We start from the raw sequence: 17,789 nt of genomic DNA on the forward strand, positions 1-17,789 counted from the left end.
CATGGACCTATGGGAACCCATATTGACCCATAGGAACCACATCATGACCCATAGGAACCCATCAAGGACCTATGGGAACCCATATTGACCCATAGGAACCACATCATGACCCATAGGAACCCATCATGGTCCATGGGAACCCATCATGGACCTATGAGAACCCAACATGGGCCTATGGGAACCCACCACAGACCCATAGGAACCCAACATAGACCCATAGGAACCCCATCCCAACCTACGGGACCCCCATCCCAACCCCATCCTGGCCCCCTGGGACCCCATCGCAGCCATCCAGGACCTGACGGCACCATTGGGTTGTCCCATAGAGCTTCAACCCTTCCAGTCTCTGCCCTTCTCGTCGCTGTCAGCCGAGCCCTTCGCTATGGGGGGACACCCGGGGGTGGCCTTGGCCCAGCCCTTTGCTGGGGCTTGTGCCCTTCTGGAATGGGACCAGTTGGCTGGACGCTTCCGAGCTCCCACCATCATCAACGGTGAGTCCCAGCACCCCAGAACCTGCTTTGGTTCACCACCACCACGTCGTACCCATGGTGGTCTATCACCATCACCTACCCATTGAGGTCCACCACCACCCCATACCCATGGTGATCTACCACCACCCCATACCCATTGAGGTCCACCACCACCCCATACCCATGGTGGTCTACCACTGCCACCCCTCCATTGCTGTCCACCACCACGTCATACCCATGGTGATCTACCACCATCACCTACCCATAGAGTCCCACCACCATCACCTACCCATTGAGGTCCACCACCACCCTATACCCATATAGTGGTCTATCACCACCCCATACCCATAGTGATCTACCACCACCCCATACCCATTGAGGTCCACCACCACCCCATATCCGTTGAGGTCCACCGCCACCCCATATCCATGGTGATCTACCACCACCCCATACCCATAGTGGTCTATCACCACCCCATACCCATAGTGATCTATCACCACCCCATACCCATTGAGGTCCACCACCACCCCATACCCATGGTGATCTACCACCACCCCATACCCATAGTGGTCTATCACCACCCCATACCCACTGAGGTCCACCACCCCCCCAACCCCTAACCACCCCCCATATCCCCCCCATAGGCACGTCCCCGGTGGCCTGCCACCCGCTGCCCCTCGGTGGCACCCTGGTGCTGGTGGTGGCCCAGCTCAGCGGTGGCTCCTCCGTGTGGCGCCGCTCCGGTGGTCCCGGCTCCCGCTTCATCCGGCTCCAGGCTTTGGGAAGCGGCCGCTTGAGACGTCCCCACGCGGTGGCCAGCGCCCGCCTTGGTGGCCAATGGTACCTGGGGGTGGCCGATAGCTCCAAAGGGGGCACCAGCACCCTCTTTAGATGGGGTGGCCGCGGCTTCTATCCCCACCAAGCCCTTCGGCCGTGGCATCGGGACACCCACTTGGAGTTCTTGGAGTTAGGGGGAAGACCGGCTCTGGTGGTCTGCAGTGGGACCAGGAGGCCCTTGGTCTATAGGTGGAGTGGGGTGGCCTTCACCCCCCACACGGACATCCCCCACGTGCCTGATGTCTACGCGGCCAAGCACTTCAGGATGAGGGGACACGTGTTCCTCTGCTTGACAAGGTTCCTCGGGGACGCCAAGGTGAGGTGGGACGTGGTTATGGGGGGCCACCAGCTATGGGGGGTAGTGGGGATGTGGGGGGCTACCACATCATGGGGCTGTGGGTGTCATCATATGTCTACTGGGGGCTATGGCCATCATGAGTCCATGGGGGTCAGCGTATGGCCACTGGGGTCCATCACCATCATGTGGTCATGGGTGGCCACCAGCATCATGAGGGACTCAACCCAACCCTCCCCATGATGGCCACCACCCAACCCACCTCAACCCAACCCATCCCTATGGTGACCATCACCCAACTCAACCCAACCCAGCTGAACCCAACCCTTCCCACGGTGGCCACCACCCAACCCACCTCAACCCAACCCACCTCAACGTAACCCAACCCAACCCAACGCCTCCCCATGGTGGTCACCATCCAAACCACCTCAACCCAACTCAACCCATCCCTATGGTGACCATCACCCAACCCAACCCACCTCAACCCAACCCACCCCTCTGATGACCACCACCTCAACCCACCCCTTCCCATCCTTCTCCATGCAGGTGATGCGCTGGGAAGGCTCCATGTTCCGGGAGGTGCAGCAGGTCCCAGCACGTGGCTCCATGGTCTTCCAACCCCTGGCTTTGGCCGGTCAACGCTACGTCCTCCTGGGCAATGACTATGCCCCGAGCCGTGTCTATCGCCTTGGTCCTGGTGGCCACCTCGAGCCCATCCAGGAGCTCCTGGCCCCATCTCCTCGCTCCTTCGCACCCATCTCCTTGGGTGACCAGCACTTCCTGGTGGCCTCCAGCTTCAAAGGGGCCACCCAGATCTACCAGCACGTCACCATTGACCTGGGTACTTGAGGGACACCAAAGACACCCCATGGTGGTGGTGGGGGGGTGAGGGCCACCAAGCTACCAGGTACCTGATGTCGCCCAAGGACACCGTTGGTCCCATGTCCATTGGCCACCGTTGACCACCCATGTCATCTCCTGGTGCCACCAAATGTCCCCAAAGCCACCACTGACACCATGTCCCCAAGGCCACCATCAACCCAATGTCACCGTTGGCCCCACGTCACCTCCTGGTGCCACCATCAAGCCAATGTCACCATTGGCCCCATGTCACCATTGGCCACCATCCACCCAATGTCACCACCAACCTCATCTCACCTCCTACTTCCACCCCCTCTTGCTTTTGTCCCCTCTTGTCCCCTGATGCCACCACCCCCCAATAACCAAAATGTCCCCAAACATCCCCTTTTAAACCATCATTTTTATTCATTGCCCCATTTCTTGCCGTTTTTGGGGGGTTTCACCCCAAAATGAACCCCCTCCATGTCCCCCGTTTCCATGTGTCCCATTGGGGACACTTGGGGTCACCTCAACACGTGCTGGTGGCTCCTGTGGAGAGACGAGGGTCAAGGGGGGGGACCCACAGCCTTGGGTGACCCCCCTACGGTTACTATGGTGACACCCCCCCCCCTTGTCACCATGGGGTGACCCAATGGGGGGGGTGACACTTGGGGACGTACCAGGAGGAACGAGGTGGGATGACTCGGGGGGGGGGACAACGGCGGCTGTTGGGGTAGGAGGGGTTGACATGTCCTCCCATGTCCCCATATCCCATATCCCCATGTCCCCATATCCCATATCCCCATATCCCAATGCTCTCATATCCCCATATCCCATGTCCCCATGTCCCCATATCCCCATATCCCAATGTTCTCATACCCCATATCCCATACCCCATATCCCCATGTCTGCATGTCCCCATATCCCATATCCCCATATCCCATGTCCCCATATCCCCATATCCCAACGTCCCCATATCCCCATATCCCACACCCCATATCCCATATCCCCATACCCCATATCCCATGTCCTACCTGGCTTTGCTCCCACACTTGCACTTCCCACCTGGCAATGGGACACAAGAGGTGACATGTCACCCCCCATAGGGGACACTGAGCCCAGGGACCCCCCCAATGACACTGAGACCATCCAAGTGGCACAAGGATCCCCCCAATGACACTGGGACCATCCAAGTGACACAAGGACCCCCCCAATGACACTTGGACCCCCATTGGTGACACTCACTGAGGAGGACGATGACGCCAACCACGCAGAGGACAGCGGCCACCACGAGCCCGGCCACGCGCAGGCGGTGCCAGTCTGGGGGGGACACATGGGGCACCCCTGTCACCTCCATTGGGGTCCTCAATGTCACCTCCATTGGGGTCCTCAACGTCATCCCCCATTGGAGACCTCAATGTCATCCCCATTGGGGACCTCAATGTCATCCCCATTGGGGACCACAATGTCATCCCCATTGGGGTCCTCAATATCACCCCCATTGGGGTCCTCAATGTCATCCCCATTGGGGTCCTCAACGTCATCCCCCATTGGAGACCTCAATGTCATCCCCATTGGGGACCTCAATGTCATCCCCATTGGGGACCTCAATGTCACCCCCATTGGAGACCTCAATGTCATCCCCATTGGGGTCCTCAATGTCACCCCCATTGGAGACCTCAATGTCATCCCCATTGGGGACCTCAATGTCATCCCCATTGGGGTCCTCAATGTCACCCCCATTGGAGACCTCAATGTCATCCCCATTGGGGTCCTCAATGTCACCCCCCATTGGAGACCTCAATGTCATCCCCATTGGGGACCTCAATGTCACCCCCATTGGGGACCTCAACATCACCCCCATTGGGGACCTCAACGTCACCCCCATTGGGGTCCTCAATGTCATCCCCATTGGAGACCTCAATGTCACCCCCACTGGAGACCTCAATGTCATCCCCATTGGGGACATCCCATCACCCCCATTGGGGACCCACCTGCCACCCCATTGGGGACCTCCCTGTCTCACCCATTGGGGACCCCCCTGTCCCCACTCACCATAATAGAAGGGACTGGTGGCATCTGGTAGGGAATGGGAAGACTCAGAGGGACACCAGTATAAACCCCCATATCCCAGTATAACCCCTTCGCATCCCAGTATAAACCCCCCATTCCCAGTATAACGCCATCATATTCCAGTATAACCCCCTCATATCCCAGTATAACCCCCCATATCCCAGTATAACCCCCTCATCTCCCAGTATAACCCCCTCATCTCCCAGTATAACCCCCCATATCCCAGTATAAGCCCTCATCTCCCAGTATAACCCCCCATATCCCAGTATAACCCCCTCATCTCCCAGTATAACCCCCCATATCCCAGTATAACCCCTCATGTCCCAGTATAACCTCCCATATCCCAGTATAACCCCCTCATATCCCAGTATAACCCCCCTATTTCCCAGTATAACCCCCTCCCATTCCCAGTCCAGCTCTTCCCCCCTCCCAGTTGCTCCCAGTTCATCCCAGTTACTCACCAGGGGGCAGAGGGTTCCCTCTCACTGGGGACAAAACTGGGGGGGGCAAAACCAGTTGGGGTGGAGTGAGTGACCAGTTCCTCCCAGTTCATCCCGGTTACCCCCAGTTCATCCCAATTCCCTCCCAGTTCATCCCAGTTCCTCTCAATTCCCTCCCAGTCGCTTCTAGTTCATCCCAGTTCCCTCCCAGTTCCCCCCAGTTCCTCCCAATTCCCTCGCAGTTGCTCCCAGTTCATCCCAGTTCCCTCCCAGTCCACCCCAATTGCTCCCAGTTCCCTCCCAGTACATCCCAATTGCTCCCAGTTCATCCCAATTCCCTCCCAATTGCTCCCAGTCCGTACCAATCCCCTCCCACTATATCCCAGTACCTCCCAGTAGCACCAGGATGCTCAAGCTGACCCTCTCCATTCTCTGACCTGGTGTTAATGGGTAGGAACTGGTTTTAATGGGCGGGAACTGGGTTTTAATGGGCAGGAACCGGTGTTAATGGGCGGGAACTGGTGTTAATGGGCGGGAACTGGTGTTAATGGGCGGGAACTGGGTGTTAATGGGCGGGAACTGGGTGTTACTGGGCGGGAACTGGTGTTAATGGGCGGGAACTGGGTGTTAATAGGCAGGAACTGGAGTTAATGGGCGGGAACTGGTGTTTATGGGCGGGAACTGGGTGTTAATGGGTGGGAACTGGGTGTTAATGGGCTTGAACTGGTGTTAATGGGCGGGAACTGATGATAATGGGCGGGAACTGGGTGTTAATGGGCGGGAACTGGTGTAAATGGGCGGGAACTGGGTGTTACTGGGCGGGAACTGGGTGTTAATGGGCGGGAACTGGTGTTAATGGGCGGGAACTGGGTGTTACTGGGCGGGAACTGGTGTAATTGGGCGCCAATGGAACATTCCTGCGTGGGGCGAGGTCCCAGTTCGCTCCCAGTTCCTCCCAGTGCCCGATAAGGCCGGGACCGGTCGTACCAGTGTCCTTGGGGGGGGGTTATTGGGGTTCCCCCCCATTATACACGGCCCCTAATGGGTATGTGGGACCCCCCCCCCCACAGGGGACCCCAACACCCAAAAAGCCCCCCACCAATAGACCCAAAGCATAGTCCCCATAAGGACCCCCCCTATAGGACACCCCCACTCATGGGGACCCCCCCATAGAGGAACCCCCCCCACCTATGGGCCCCCCACCCAAGGGACCTCTCCCCATAGGGAACGCCCCCATAGGGACCACCTATAGAGGACCCCAACACCCAAAGGACCCCCCCCATAGGGAACCCCCCCACCCAAAGGGACCCCCCCACCCATAGGGATCCCCCCCCATAGGGATACCCCCCACCCATGGGACACCCAATGCAGTGACCTCCCCCATAGGGTAACCTCCCCATAGGGGACCCCAACATCCAAAGGATCCTCCCCCATAGGAAACCCCCCCATAGAGCCACCCTCCCACCCATAGGGTCCCCCCATAGGGTAACCCCAACCTATGGGACGCCCCATAGAGGAACCCCTCCCCATCGGGTAACCGCCATCCATAAGGCACCCCAACACTCATAGGACCCCTATAGGACCCCCCCCCATAGGACCCCCTATAGGACCCCCCCATAGGGCCCCCCATAGGGACCCCCCCCAACTCACGTTCCGACACCAGCAAGGACCAAACCAGGAACTGGGGGGGGGAACAGCCCGTACCTGGAAGGGGGCGTGGCTAAACACGGAAGAGCCAATCAGAGCCCTCCTACAAACCACGTGACACCCCCCCATAGCCTGGGTCCCCCCTATGGACCCAAGGACCCCCCATGGACCCAATACCCCCCCCATGGACCTAATACCCCCCCCCCCCCCAAAAATGGGTCCCCCCCATGGACCAATAACCCCCCCCCCAAAAATGGGTTCCCCCCATGGACCCAATGACCCCCCCCATGGACCCAATACCCCCCCAAAACATGGGTCCCCCCATGGACACAATGGCCCCCCCATGGACCCAATGATCCCCCCAATGGGCCCAATGACCCCCCCCCCCCCAAACCTGGGTTCTCCAGCCCTTGCAAAGGACACGTATGACACACGTGTGTTCACACATGCACACATATGCGGTGCTTGGAGAGGCTTTATTGGTGTCCTCCTAACGTGTCCTCCGTGGTGATGGGGCCTTCTATGGGGCAGGGTTCTTCTATGGGGCAAGGTCCTTCTATGGGGCAAGGTCCTTCTATGGGGCATGGTCCTTCTATGGGGCAAGGTCCTTCTATGGGGCAAGGTCCATCTATGGGCAAGGTTCTTCTATGGAGCATAGTCCATCTATGGGGCAAGGTCCTCCTATGGGGCAAGGTTCATCTATGGGCAAGGTCCATCTATGGGGCATGGTCCTTCTATGGGGCATGGTCCATCTATGGGGCAAGTCCCTCTATGGGGCATGGTCCTTCTATGGGGCATGGTCCATCTATGGGGCAAGGTCCTTCTATGGGGCATGGTCCATCTATAGGGCAAGTTCCTTCTATGGGGCAAGGTCTATCTATGGGGCAAGGTCCTTCTATGGGGCATAGTCCATCTATGGGGCATGGTCCTTCTATGGGGCATAGTCCATCTATGGGGCAAGGTCCTTCTATGGGGCATGGTCCTTCTATGGGGCATAGTCCATCTATGGGGCATGGTCCTTCTATGGGGCATAGTCCATCTATGGGGCAAGGTCCTTCTATGGGGCATGGTCCTTCTATGGGGCAAGGTCCATCTATGGGGCAAGGTCCATCTATGGGCAAGGTTCTTCTATGGAGCATAGTACATCTATGGGGCAAGGTCCTTCTATGGGGCATAGTCCATCTATGGGGCAAGGTCCTTCTATGGGGCAAGGTCCATCTATGGGCAAGGTTCTTCTATGGAGCATAGTACATCTATGGGGCAAGGTCCTTCTATGGGGCATAGTCCATCTATGAGGCAAGGGCCTCCTATGGGGCACGGTCCATCTATGGGGCAAGGTTCACCTATGGGGCACGGTGTTGGCATTATGACATCCACATCCCCCCCAGCCCCATTGCCCCCCCCATTGCCTTGTCCCCCTGTTCCTCCAAGACCACCCCACCACTACCAGCACACATAGACCCTCTCCACTGTGGTCTCCTGCGTGCTGTGGGGCTCGGTGGGGCTGGGGGGTCTCTCGGTGGGGCTGAGGGGTCTCTCTGTGGGGCTGGGGGGTCCCTCGGTGGGGCTGGGGGGTCCCTCGGTGGGGCTGGGGTGTCCCTCAGTGGGGCTGGGGGGTCTCTCAGTGGGGCTGGGGGGTCTCTCAGTGGGGCCAAGGGGTCCTTCAGTGGGGCCGGGGGGTCCTTCAGTGGGGCCGGGGGGTCTCTCAGTGGGGCCAAGGGGTCCCTCAGTGGGGCCAAGGGGTCCCTCAGTGGGGCCGGGGGGTCTCTCTGTGGGGCCGGGGGGTCCCTCGGTGGGGCCGGGGGGTCTCTCTGTGGGGCCGGGGGGTCCCTCGGTGGGGCCGGGGGGTCCCTCGGTGGCCGTGAACTCATCCACGCGGAAGATCCAGCGCCCGGGAATGCCGACGTTGCTGCGGTGGCCGATGCTCAGCACCGCGGGCGAGCGGGAGCCCGGGATGTTGTAGTAATGCACGTCGTCCCCGCTGTTGAACCCGGCCTGCGGGCACCAAACCCCTCAATTCCAGCCCAAATCCACACAATTCTGCCCAAATCCACTCAATTCCACCCCAAATCCATTCAATTCTACCCAAATCCATTCAATTCCAGCCCAAATCCATTCAATTCCAGCCCAAATCCACTCAATTCCGCCCAAATCCACGCAATTCTGCCCCAAATCCATTCAATTCCAGCCCAAATCCATTCAATTCCACCCAAATCCACTCAATTACACCACAAATCCATTCAATTCCAGCCCAAATCCACTCAATTTTAACCCAAATCCATTCAATTCTAGCCCAAATCCACTCAATTCCACCCAAATCCACTCAATTCCAACCCAAATCCACTCAATTCCACCCCAAATCCATTCAATTCCAGCCCAAATCCATTCAATTCCACCCAAATCCACTCAATTACACCACAAATCCATTCAATTCCAGCCCAAATCCACTCAATTTTAACCCAAATCCATTCAATTCTAGCCCAAATCCACTCAATTCCACCCAAATCCACTCAATTCCACCCCAAATCCACTCAATTCCACCCCAAATCCATTCAATTCCACCCAAATCCACTCAATTCCAACCCGAATCCACTCAATTCCAACCCAAATCCACTCAATTCCACCCAAATCCACTCAATTCCAACCCAAAACCACTCAATTCTAACCCAAATCTACTTAATTCCAACCCAAATCCACTCAATTCCACCAAAATCCATTCAATTTCACCCAAATCCACTCAATTCCACCCAAATCCACTCAGTTCCACCCCAAATCCATTCAATTCTACCCAAATCCATTCAATTCCAGCCCAAATCCACTCAATTTTAACCCAAAACTACTTAATTTCACCCAAATCCACTTGATTCCACCCAAATCCACTCAATTCCAGCCAAATCCATTCAATTCCAACCCAAATCCACTCAATTCCACCAAAATCCATTCAATTCCACCCAAATCCACTCAATTCCACCCAAATCCACTCAATTCCAACCTGAATCCACTCAATTCCAGCCCAAATCCATTCAATTCCACCCAAATCCATTCAATTCCAGCCCAAATCCACTCAATTTTAACCCAAAACTACTTAATTTCACCCAAATCCACTTGATTCCACCCAAATCCAATCAATTCCAGCCAAATCCATTCAATTCCAGCCCAAATCCACTCAATTCCACCCAAATCCACTCAATTCCAGCCCAAATCCACTCAATTCCAGCCCAAATCCAGTTTTAACCCAAAACTACTTAATTTCACCCAAATCCACTCAGTTCCACCCAAATCCACTCAATTTCACCCCAAATCCACTCAACTGCAGCCCAAATCCATTCAATTCCAGCCCAAATCCACTCAATTCCACCCAAATCCACTCAATTCCACCCAAATCCATTCAATTCCAACCCAAATCCACTCAATTCCAACCCAAATCCATTCAATTCCAGCCCAAATCCACTCAATTCCACCCAAATCCATTCAATTCCAGCCCAAATCCACTCAATTCCACCCAAATCCAGTCAATTCCAGCCCAAATCCACTCAATTCCACCCAAATCCACTCAATTCCACCCAAATCCATTCAATTCCAGCCCAAATCCACTCAATTCCACCCAAATCCATTCAATTCCAGCCCAAATCCACTCAATTCCACCCCAAATCTACTCAATTCCACCCAAATCCATTCAATTTCAACCCAAATCCCCTCAATTCCAGCCCAAATCCCCTTTAGCTCCATCCCATCCAGGCTGGTGGCCCTGTCCCCATTGCCCCCCATTCTCCCCATTGCCCCCATTGCCCCCATTGTCCCCATTGCCCCCATTGCCCCCATTGCCCCCCATTGCCCCATTGCCCCCACCTGGGCAGGGATGCCCCCCATGCCGGTGTGGGGGTCCCCCTGGTTGGAGATGCCCGTGGTCCATTGGATGTCGCCATAGTTGAGCATGACAAAGGAGGTGGCACCATCGGTGGCCAACACGGCTTGGAAGGTGTTCACCTGGGGGGGGAGGAGGAACATCACCATGTCCCCATATCCCACACCCCACACCCCACACACCGTACCCCATACCCCATACCCCATATCCCATATCCCATATCTCCATACCCCACATCCCATATCCCATATCTCCATACCCCATACCCCATATCCCACATCCCACACCCCATATCCCATATCCCATATCTCCATACCCCACATACCATATCCCATATCTCCATACCCTATACCGCATACCCCATATCCCATACCCCATATCCCATATCCCACACCCCATATCCCATACCCCATATCTCCATACCCCATACCCCACACCCCATATCCCACACCCCCTATCCCATATCCCATATCTCCATACCCCATACCCCGTATCCCATATCCCACACCCCATACCCCATATCCCATTCCCCATGTCCCATATCCTATACCCCATATCCCATATCTCCACACCCCACACCCCATATCCCATACCCCATATCCTATACCCCATACCCCATATCCCATACCCCATATCTCCATACCCCATATCCCATACCCCATATCTCCATACCCCATACCCCATATCCCATACCCCATATCCTATACCCCATACCCCATACCCCATATCCCATATCTCCATACCCCATATCCCATACCCCATATCTCCATACCCCATACCCCATACCCCATATCCCATATCTCCATACCCCATATCCCATACCCCATATCTCCATACCCCATACCCCATACCCCATATCCCATATCTCCATACCCCATATCCCATATCCCATACCTCATACCCCATACCCCATACCCCATATCCCATTCCCCATGTCCCATATCCTATATCCCATATCCCACACCCAACACCCCACACCCCATATCCCACCTTCTCCGAGGCGGCCCCAAAGAAGGAGACCCGGTCCCACGTGGCCACAAAGGCCCACGTTGGCCGAGGAGCCGGCTCCGGGTCGGCCACGGCCACGGCCAAGTCCTGAGTCAAGCGGGCCAGGAGCTGCGGGTCCTGGCTTTGCCGGTAGAAGACCTCTCCCCCGAGCCGCGTGTCCACGTCAGCCCAGTACGGAGCCACGAAGGGGCGGCGGCCGGACAACGGGAAGGGCTGGGGGGTGAACTCGGGGACCCCCATCCCGAAGGACACCACCCCGTTGTTGTTCACCTGGAGGAGGGGACCATGAGCCCACGGTGAGCTAACAGTGGTGGTTGGACGTTGAGCGGTGGAGGGTCTCAAGGGTGGGAATGCACCATTGGGATGGGGATGCAACGCGTGGGTATGGTGGGACAAACTCAGCATGTCTACAAGCCATGGTGGTACCCAACCGTGGTGGCACCCAACCATGGTATCACCCAACCATGGTATCACCCAACCATGGTGGCACCCAACTGTGGTGGCACCCAACCATGGTATCACGCAACCATGGTGGCACCCAACCATGGTATCACCCAACCATGGTGGCACCCAACCATGGTGGCACCCAACCATGGTATCACGCAACCATGGTGGCACCCAACCGTGGTGGCACCCAACCATTGTGGCACCCAACTGTGGTGGCACCCAACCATGGTATCACGCAACCATGGTGGCACCCAACCATGGTGGCACCCAACTGTGGTGGCACCCAACTGTGGTGGCACCCAACCATGGTATCACCCAACCATGGTATCACCCAACCATGGTGGCACCCAATCGTGGTGGTACCCAACCATGGTATCACCCAACCATGGTGACACCCAACCATGATGTCCCCAACCCACAGCGCCCCCCATCCCATAGGGCCCCCATAGGACCCACATAGAGCGAGCGGTGGGGTTGTCCATAGAAGGAGAAGGTCTCCCATAGGAAGATCTCGGGGCTCATCCCATCGTCTTCATGGGGGGTGGCTTCATCTCCAGCCGCTGGCCCATAGGGGTAGAGCAGCCCACCTAAGGGGGACACCATTGCTATGGGGCTGGGACCCACATGGTGGCCCAGAACCCCATATTGTCACTGTGGGACCTTCTGGTGTGGGGCTGGGACCTCTTAAAATTGGGGAGGGACTTTCTGATGTGGGGCTGAGACCTTCTAGTGTGGGGCTGGGACCCACACAGTGGCCTATAACCCCCGTTGTCACTATGGGACCTTCCAATATGGGTCTAGGACCTTTTAATATGGGTCCGAGACCTTCTAATATGGGTCTGATACCTTCTAATATGGGGCTGGGACCTTCTGCTATGGGGCTGGGACCTTCTGCTATGGGGCTGGGACCCACTTGGTGGCCCAGAACCCCCCATTGTCAACTCTGGCACCTTCTGGTGTGGGGCTGGGACCTCCCAATGGGGCTTAGGACCCCCCAACATGGGTTTAAGACCCCAACCTATGAGTCTTGGACCCCCCTTTCCTTGAGTCTGAATGGGACAAGGTGCCACCCATGGGTGCCCCCCATGTCGCCCATGTGGTTTCCTCTCACCTGGGGGTCTCCTGGGTGCCCCCCATGTCCCCAAAGGTCCCCAATGATCCGGGAGGAGGAGGAGGAGGAGGAGGAGGATGGGCAGAACCTTCATCTGCTCAGGGCTGGGGGGTGAGGGGACGTCCTTCATCCGTACCCCATATCCCCATGGCCCGTATCCCCATATCCCACACCCCATACCCCATATCCCACACCCCATATCCCATATCCCATACCCCATATCCCATACCCCACACCCCATATCCCATACCCCATATCCCATATCCCCTATCCCATATCCCCATATCCCATATCCCACACCCTATATCTCATATCCCATACCCCACATCCCATACCCCATACCCCACACCCCATATCCCATTCCCCATGTCCCATATCCTATACCCCATATCCTATATCCCATATCCCATATCTCCACACCCCACACCCCATATCCCATACCCCATATCCCATATCCCATACCCCATATCCCATACCCCATATCCCACACCTCATATCCCATACCCTGTACGCCATATCCCACACCCCATATCCCATACCCCATACCCCATATCCCATACCCCATACCCCATACCCCATATCCCACACCCCATATCCCATACCCCATATCCCACACCCCATATCCCATACCCCATATCCCACACCCCACACCCCATACCCCATATCCCATATCCCACACCCCACACCCCATACCCCATATCCCACACCCCATACCCCATATCCCACACCCCATATCCCATACCCCACACCCCACACCCCACACCCCATACCCCATATCCCACACCCCATATACCCCATATCCCACACCCCATATCCCACACCCCATACCCCATATCCCATACCCCATATCCCATATCCCACACCCCACACCCCATACCCCATACCCCACACCCCACACCCCACACCCCACACCCCATACCCCATATCCCACACCCCACACCCCATATACCCCATATACCCCCCACCCCCCACCCCACATCCCGTCCCCACTCACCCCTGCCCCATGGTTCCGTCTGTCCCCACCGTGTGGCCGGAGCCACTTTATCCCCAGGGAGGGGACAGGAGGGGACACGGAGGGGACCCCCCCCGGGGGTGGCACCTCCCAAGGCCTCGGGCGCTTCCTCCTGCGCCCACAGGAACCCTGGGGGCACCGGGAGGGACTGGGAGGGGCTGGGGGTACCGGGTGTGGGGTGTGGGGTGTGGGGTGTGGGTTATGGGACATGGGGTGTGGGATATGGGGTATATGGGGTGTGGGGTATGGGGTGTGGGTTATGGGGTGTGGGATATGGGGTATGGGGTGTGGGGTGTGGGGTGTGGGATATGGGGTGTGGGATATGGGGTATGGGGTATAGGGTATGGGATATGGGATGTGGGGTGTGGGGTGTGGGATATGGGGTGTGGGGTATGGGATATGGCGTATGGGGTGTGGGATATGGGGTATGGGATATGGGATATAGGATATGGGGTGTGGGGTGTGGGGTATGGGGTGGGGGGTATGGGATATGGGATGTGGGGTGTGGGGTGTGGGGTATATGGGGTGTGGGATATGGGGTATATGGGGTATGGGATATGGGATATGGGGTATGGGGTGTGGGGTGTGGGATATGGGGTGTGGGATACGGGGTGTGGGATATGGGGAGGGAACTGGGGTGACTGGGAGCAACTGGGGACAACTGAAGGGGCAACTGGTGCCCACCCCATGGGACCCACATATGGGTGTCCCCCCTCTATGGGACCCACATATCAGGGTTCTTCCTTCTATAGGACCCACATATCGGGGTGTCCCCCCCCCCCCCCCAGGCCCCCATATCCGGGTGCCCCCCCCATGAGCCCCACACATCCGGGTTCCCACCCCATAGATCCGGCCCCACGGGCAGCTCCGTGACGGGAACTATTGACTCAAGGGGTTCAATGGGGGGGACCAGGAAGCGCCTGGGGCCAGGATGGGGCTGCCAAAGGGCCTGGATATGTGGGGCCCACCCCATAAGTGACCCCCCCCAGCCCCATAAGTGACCCCCAAGTCCCTTTTTCCCTTCCCCACACTCTCATTTCCTTCAATTCTCGTCCTTTTATTGCAATTCCAAGGGGATTTTTGGGTGGGAATAAGCCCTTTTCCAGCCTGGCGCGGGCTGGGGTGACCTCATCGGTGACGTCAGCGATGACCTCATCGGCCAAGCCTTTCACCCCCCCTTTGCCGGAGCCTCTAAATGCAGCACTGGGGGGGGGGGGGGGGGGAAGGGAAAGAGGAAATAAGGGATTAATCCCAAGGTTTTTGGGGGGTTTTCCCACTTTTTGGGGTCTTTTTCCCTCTTTTTGGGTTGTTCTTCCCAATTTTGGGGCTCTTTTCCCCACTTTGGGGGCTCTTTTCCCCTCTTTTTGGCCTTTTTTCTCTCTTTTGGTCTCTTCTTCCCTGTTTTTGGCCTCTTTCCCTTATTTTGGGGGCTATTTCCCCTCTTTTGGGCCCCTTTTCCTTATTGTTGGCCTCTTTTCCCTGTTTTTGGGGCTATTTCCCCTCTTTTTGGCCTCTTTTCCTTGTTTTTGGCCTCTTTCCCTTATTTTGGGGGCTATTTCCCCACTTTTTGGCCCCTTTTCCCTCTTTTTGGCCTCTTTTCCCATCTTTTTGCCCCCTTTCCCCCTCCTTTTGGGCTCTTTTCCCTATTTTTGGCCTCTTTTCCCTGTTTTGGGGGCTATTTCCCCTCTTTTTGGCCCCTTTTCCCTCTTTTTGGCCTCTTTCCCCCTATTTTGGCCTCTTTTCCCTATTTTGGGGCTATTTCCCCTCTTTTTGGCCTCTGTTCCTTGTTTTTGGCCTCTTTCCCTTATTTTGGGGGCTATTTCCCCTCTTTTTGGCCCCTTTTCCCTCTTTTTGGCTTCTTTCCCCCTATTTTGGCCTCTTTCCCCTCTTTTTGAGGCTATTTCCCCTCTTTTTGGCCCCTTTTCCCTCTTTTTGGCCTCTTTCCCCCTATTTTGGCCTCTTTCCCCTCTTTTTGGGGCTATTTCCCCCCTTTTTGGTCCATTTTCCCCTCTTTTGGGCCTCTTCCCCTTTCTTCTGCCCTCCTCGATGACGCTGGGATGAAGAACAACCATCTCTGCGCCCCCAATCAGCGGGGAAAAGACCCATTTTGGTCAGTACGAAGTGATGGGACCAAGCAATGGACGCTTCTCCATGGTGGTGACACCAAGTCCCGTGGGGAACCTCAACCGAGCCCAAGGTGGGACCCCAAAGAGGACCAAGATCCCCCAATCCAAGCCCAGGGACACTCACGTGGGTGAAGTCTGGTGCTCTCCACGCCTTGGCCATCGCCACCATGTCCCCAGCCAATGTCCCATCAGGTCCTTGGAGGTCGTTGGCCACGTTCCCATCGTAGTTCCCACAGATCCCACAGAGCTTCTCACTCAGGTCTTGGGCCACCGTCACTGTCACCTCCCCACTTGGGTTGAACCCAATGTCCAATGAGGGGGGTTGGGTGAGCCAGATGGTTCCGTGGGTCTCGGTGATGTTCAGCGCCCCATAGACCTCCATAGGGATGGTGGCTGGGACCCCATTGACCTGGAGAAGACACCAAGAAGGAGAATGTGGCTCCATGCCATGGGGTGAAACGGCCAAGAAATGGGTCATTTCTCCACCACCGCCCCATAAACTGGGGTGAAATCCCTTCGTTTTAGGTATGGAGACGTGGTGGGAAGCACCATGAGGTCCTTCCATGGGGCTGGGGTGAAGGAGGGCACCCATGGGTGCTTCTTATAGGTGAAATGGCTTAAAAAAGGACCATTTTGGTCAATGGAAAGGGCTGAGGAGGTGCATGGACATCTCATGGTGATGGTGGGATGGAGGAGGGACCATGCTGGTGCTTCCCACCCATTACACTGATGGACCTTGGGATATAATGGTGGAAACCCATGGATTTTGGTGACAACAAAGGACCTTTTTGGGTGGCAGCACAACGGGGACAACCTACCCAGACCTTCTTCTCCCTCTTGACGGTGACGAAGGCCCGAGGGCTGAAGAGATGAAGGGCCACCACCGATGGTCGATCTTGGTCCTCTCTAACCTCAGCCAAGAGCCGGAACCATGGAGAGCGTTGAGGGTCGCACAAGGTGGCCACCACATAGACACCACTGGCCATGGTGGTGCTGGTGGCCCCATCGAAGGAGATGAAGCGGGTGGCTGGGGCCAAGGTGCAGCGTCCTGGTTGCTCCACACAAGCCCGGGCTCCATCTCTGAGGCCACAGGCTTGGCCAAAGGGACAAGCAGAAGGTCGGCATTGGAGGCCACCAGGACCACGGCATGTGCAGGTCTCGGTGCAATCAGGGGACATGATGGTCTCGGCGATCTATGGGGTGGGAGAAGCAGCAATAGGGTGTCTATGGCTGGGGTTCCGGTTGGAATGGGGCAGAAGGGCAAGGAATGAGGAGGTTTTCCATTGGGAAGGAGAAGAAGGTCAAGAAACATTGAGGAACCCCCTTGGAAAGGTGGAGAACATCAAGAAACGTTGAGTTTTCCCATTGGAAAGGGGTAGAAGGTCAAGAAATGAGGAGGTTTCCCATTGGAAAGGTGGAGAACGTCAAGACCCATTGAGGAACCCCCTTGGAACGCTGAAGAACATCAAGAAACGTTGAGTTTCCCCATTGGAAAGGACCAAAGGGTCAAGAAACATTGAGGAACCCCCTTGGAACACTGAAGAACATCAAGAAACGGGTCCTATGGACCTGCAGAAGACACGGAAAGCCTTTGGAGCACCCATGAGACCTTCAAGGA

The 17,789-nt window shown here is 56.5% G+C and overlaps 4 protein-coding genes across 4 annotated transcripts; 1 reads left to right on the forward strand and 3 right to left on the reverse strand.

Annotated features, from left to right (window-relative positions):
* Positions 1–326: 326 nt before the first annotated feature.
* LOC115603367 (leucine-rich repeat LGI family member 4-like) lies at positions 327–2,871 on the forward strand (the record flags this gene model as incomplete). The annotated part of the gene is made up of 3 exons (XM_030475181.1): positions 327–491; positions 1,115–1,623; positions 2,149–2,871. Coding segments are annotated over 3 exons (977 nt in total), but the record flags the coding sequence as incomplete, so codon positions are not given.
* LOC115603366 (FXYD domain-containing ion transport regulator 3-like) lies at positions 2,846–6,683 on the reverse strand. Its single transcript, XM_030475180.1, has 8 exons — positions 6,606–6,683; positions 5,345–5,392; positions 4,977–5,012; positions 4,498–4,521; positions 3,688–3,762; positions 3,477–3,507; positions 3,123–3,167; positions 2,846–2,991 (listed from the first exon to the last, which is right to left on the reverse strand). Exons 2-8 carry the CDS (start codon positions 5,382–5,384, stop codon positions 2,967–2,969), a joined length of 276 nt encoding a protein of 91 aa, XP_030331040.1. The 5' UTR covers positions 5,385–5,392; positions 6,606–6,683; the 3' UTR covers positions 2,846–2,966.
* Positions 6,684–8,045: 1,362 nt separating this feature from the next.
* Positions 8,046–13,182, reverse strand: LOC115603353 (sushi, nidogen and EGF-like domain-containing protein 1). The gene is made up of 5 exons (XM_030475166.1): positions 13,170–13,182; positions 12,379–12,509; positions 11,458–11,745; positions 10,452–10,589; positions 8,046–8,597 (listed from the first exon to the last, which is right to left on the reverse strand). The coding sequence occupies exons 1-5, from the start codon at positions 13,180–13,182 to the stop codon at positions 8,046–8,048; spliced, it is 1,122 nt and encodes a 373-aa protein (XP_030331026.1).
* A 1,899-nt stretch (positions 13,183–15,081) lies between these two features.
* LOC115603354 (IgGFc-binding protein-like) lies at positions 15,082–17,157 on the reverse strand. The gene is made up of 3 exons (XM_030475167.1): positions 16,990–17,157; positions 16,296–16,580; positions 15,082–15,248 (listed from the first exon to the last, which is right to left on the reverse strand). Exons 1-3 carry the CDS (start codon positions 17,155–17,157, stop codon positions 15,237–15,239), a joined length of 465 nt encoding a protein of 154 aa, XP_030331027.1. The 3' UTR covers positions 15,082–15,236.
* Positions 17,158–17,789: the final 632 nt, after the last annotated feature.

This window comes from Strigops habroptila, unplaced genomic scaffold, assembly GCF_004027225.2.
Source record: "Strigops habroptila isolate Jane unplaced genomic scaffold, bStrHab1.2.pri NW_022045633.1_ctg1, whole genome shotgun sequence".
Classification (NCBI taxonomy): Eukaryota; Metazoa; Chordata; class Aves; order Psittaciformes; family Psittacidae; genus Strigops; species Strigops habroptila.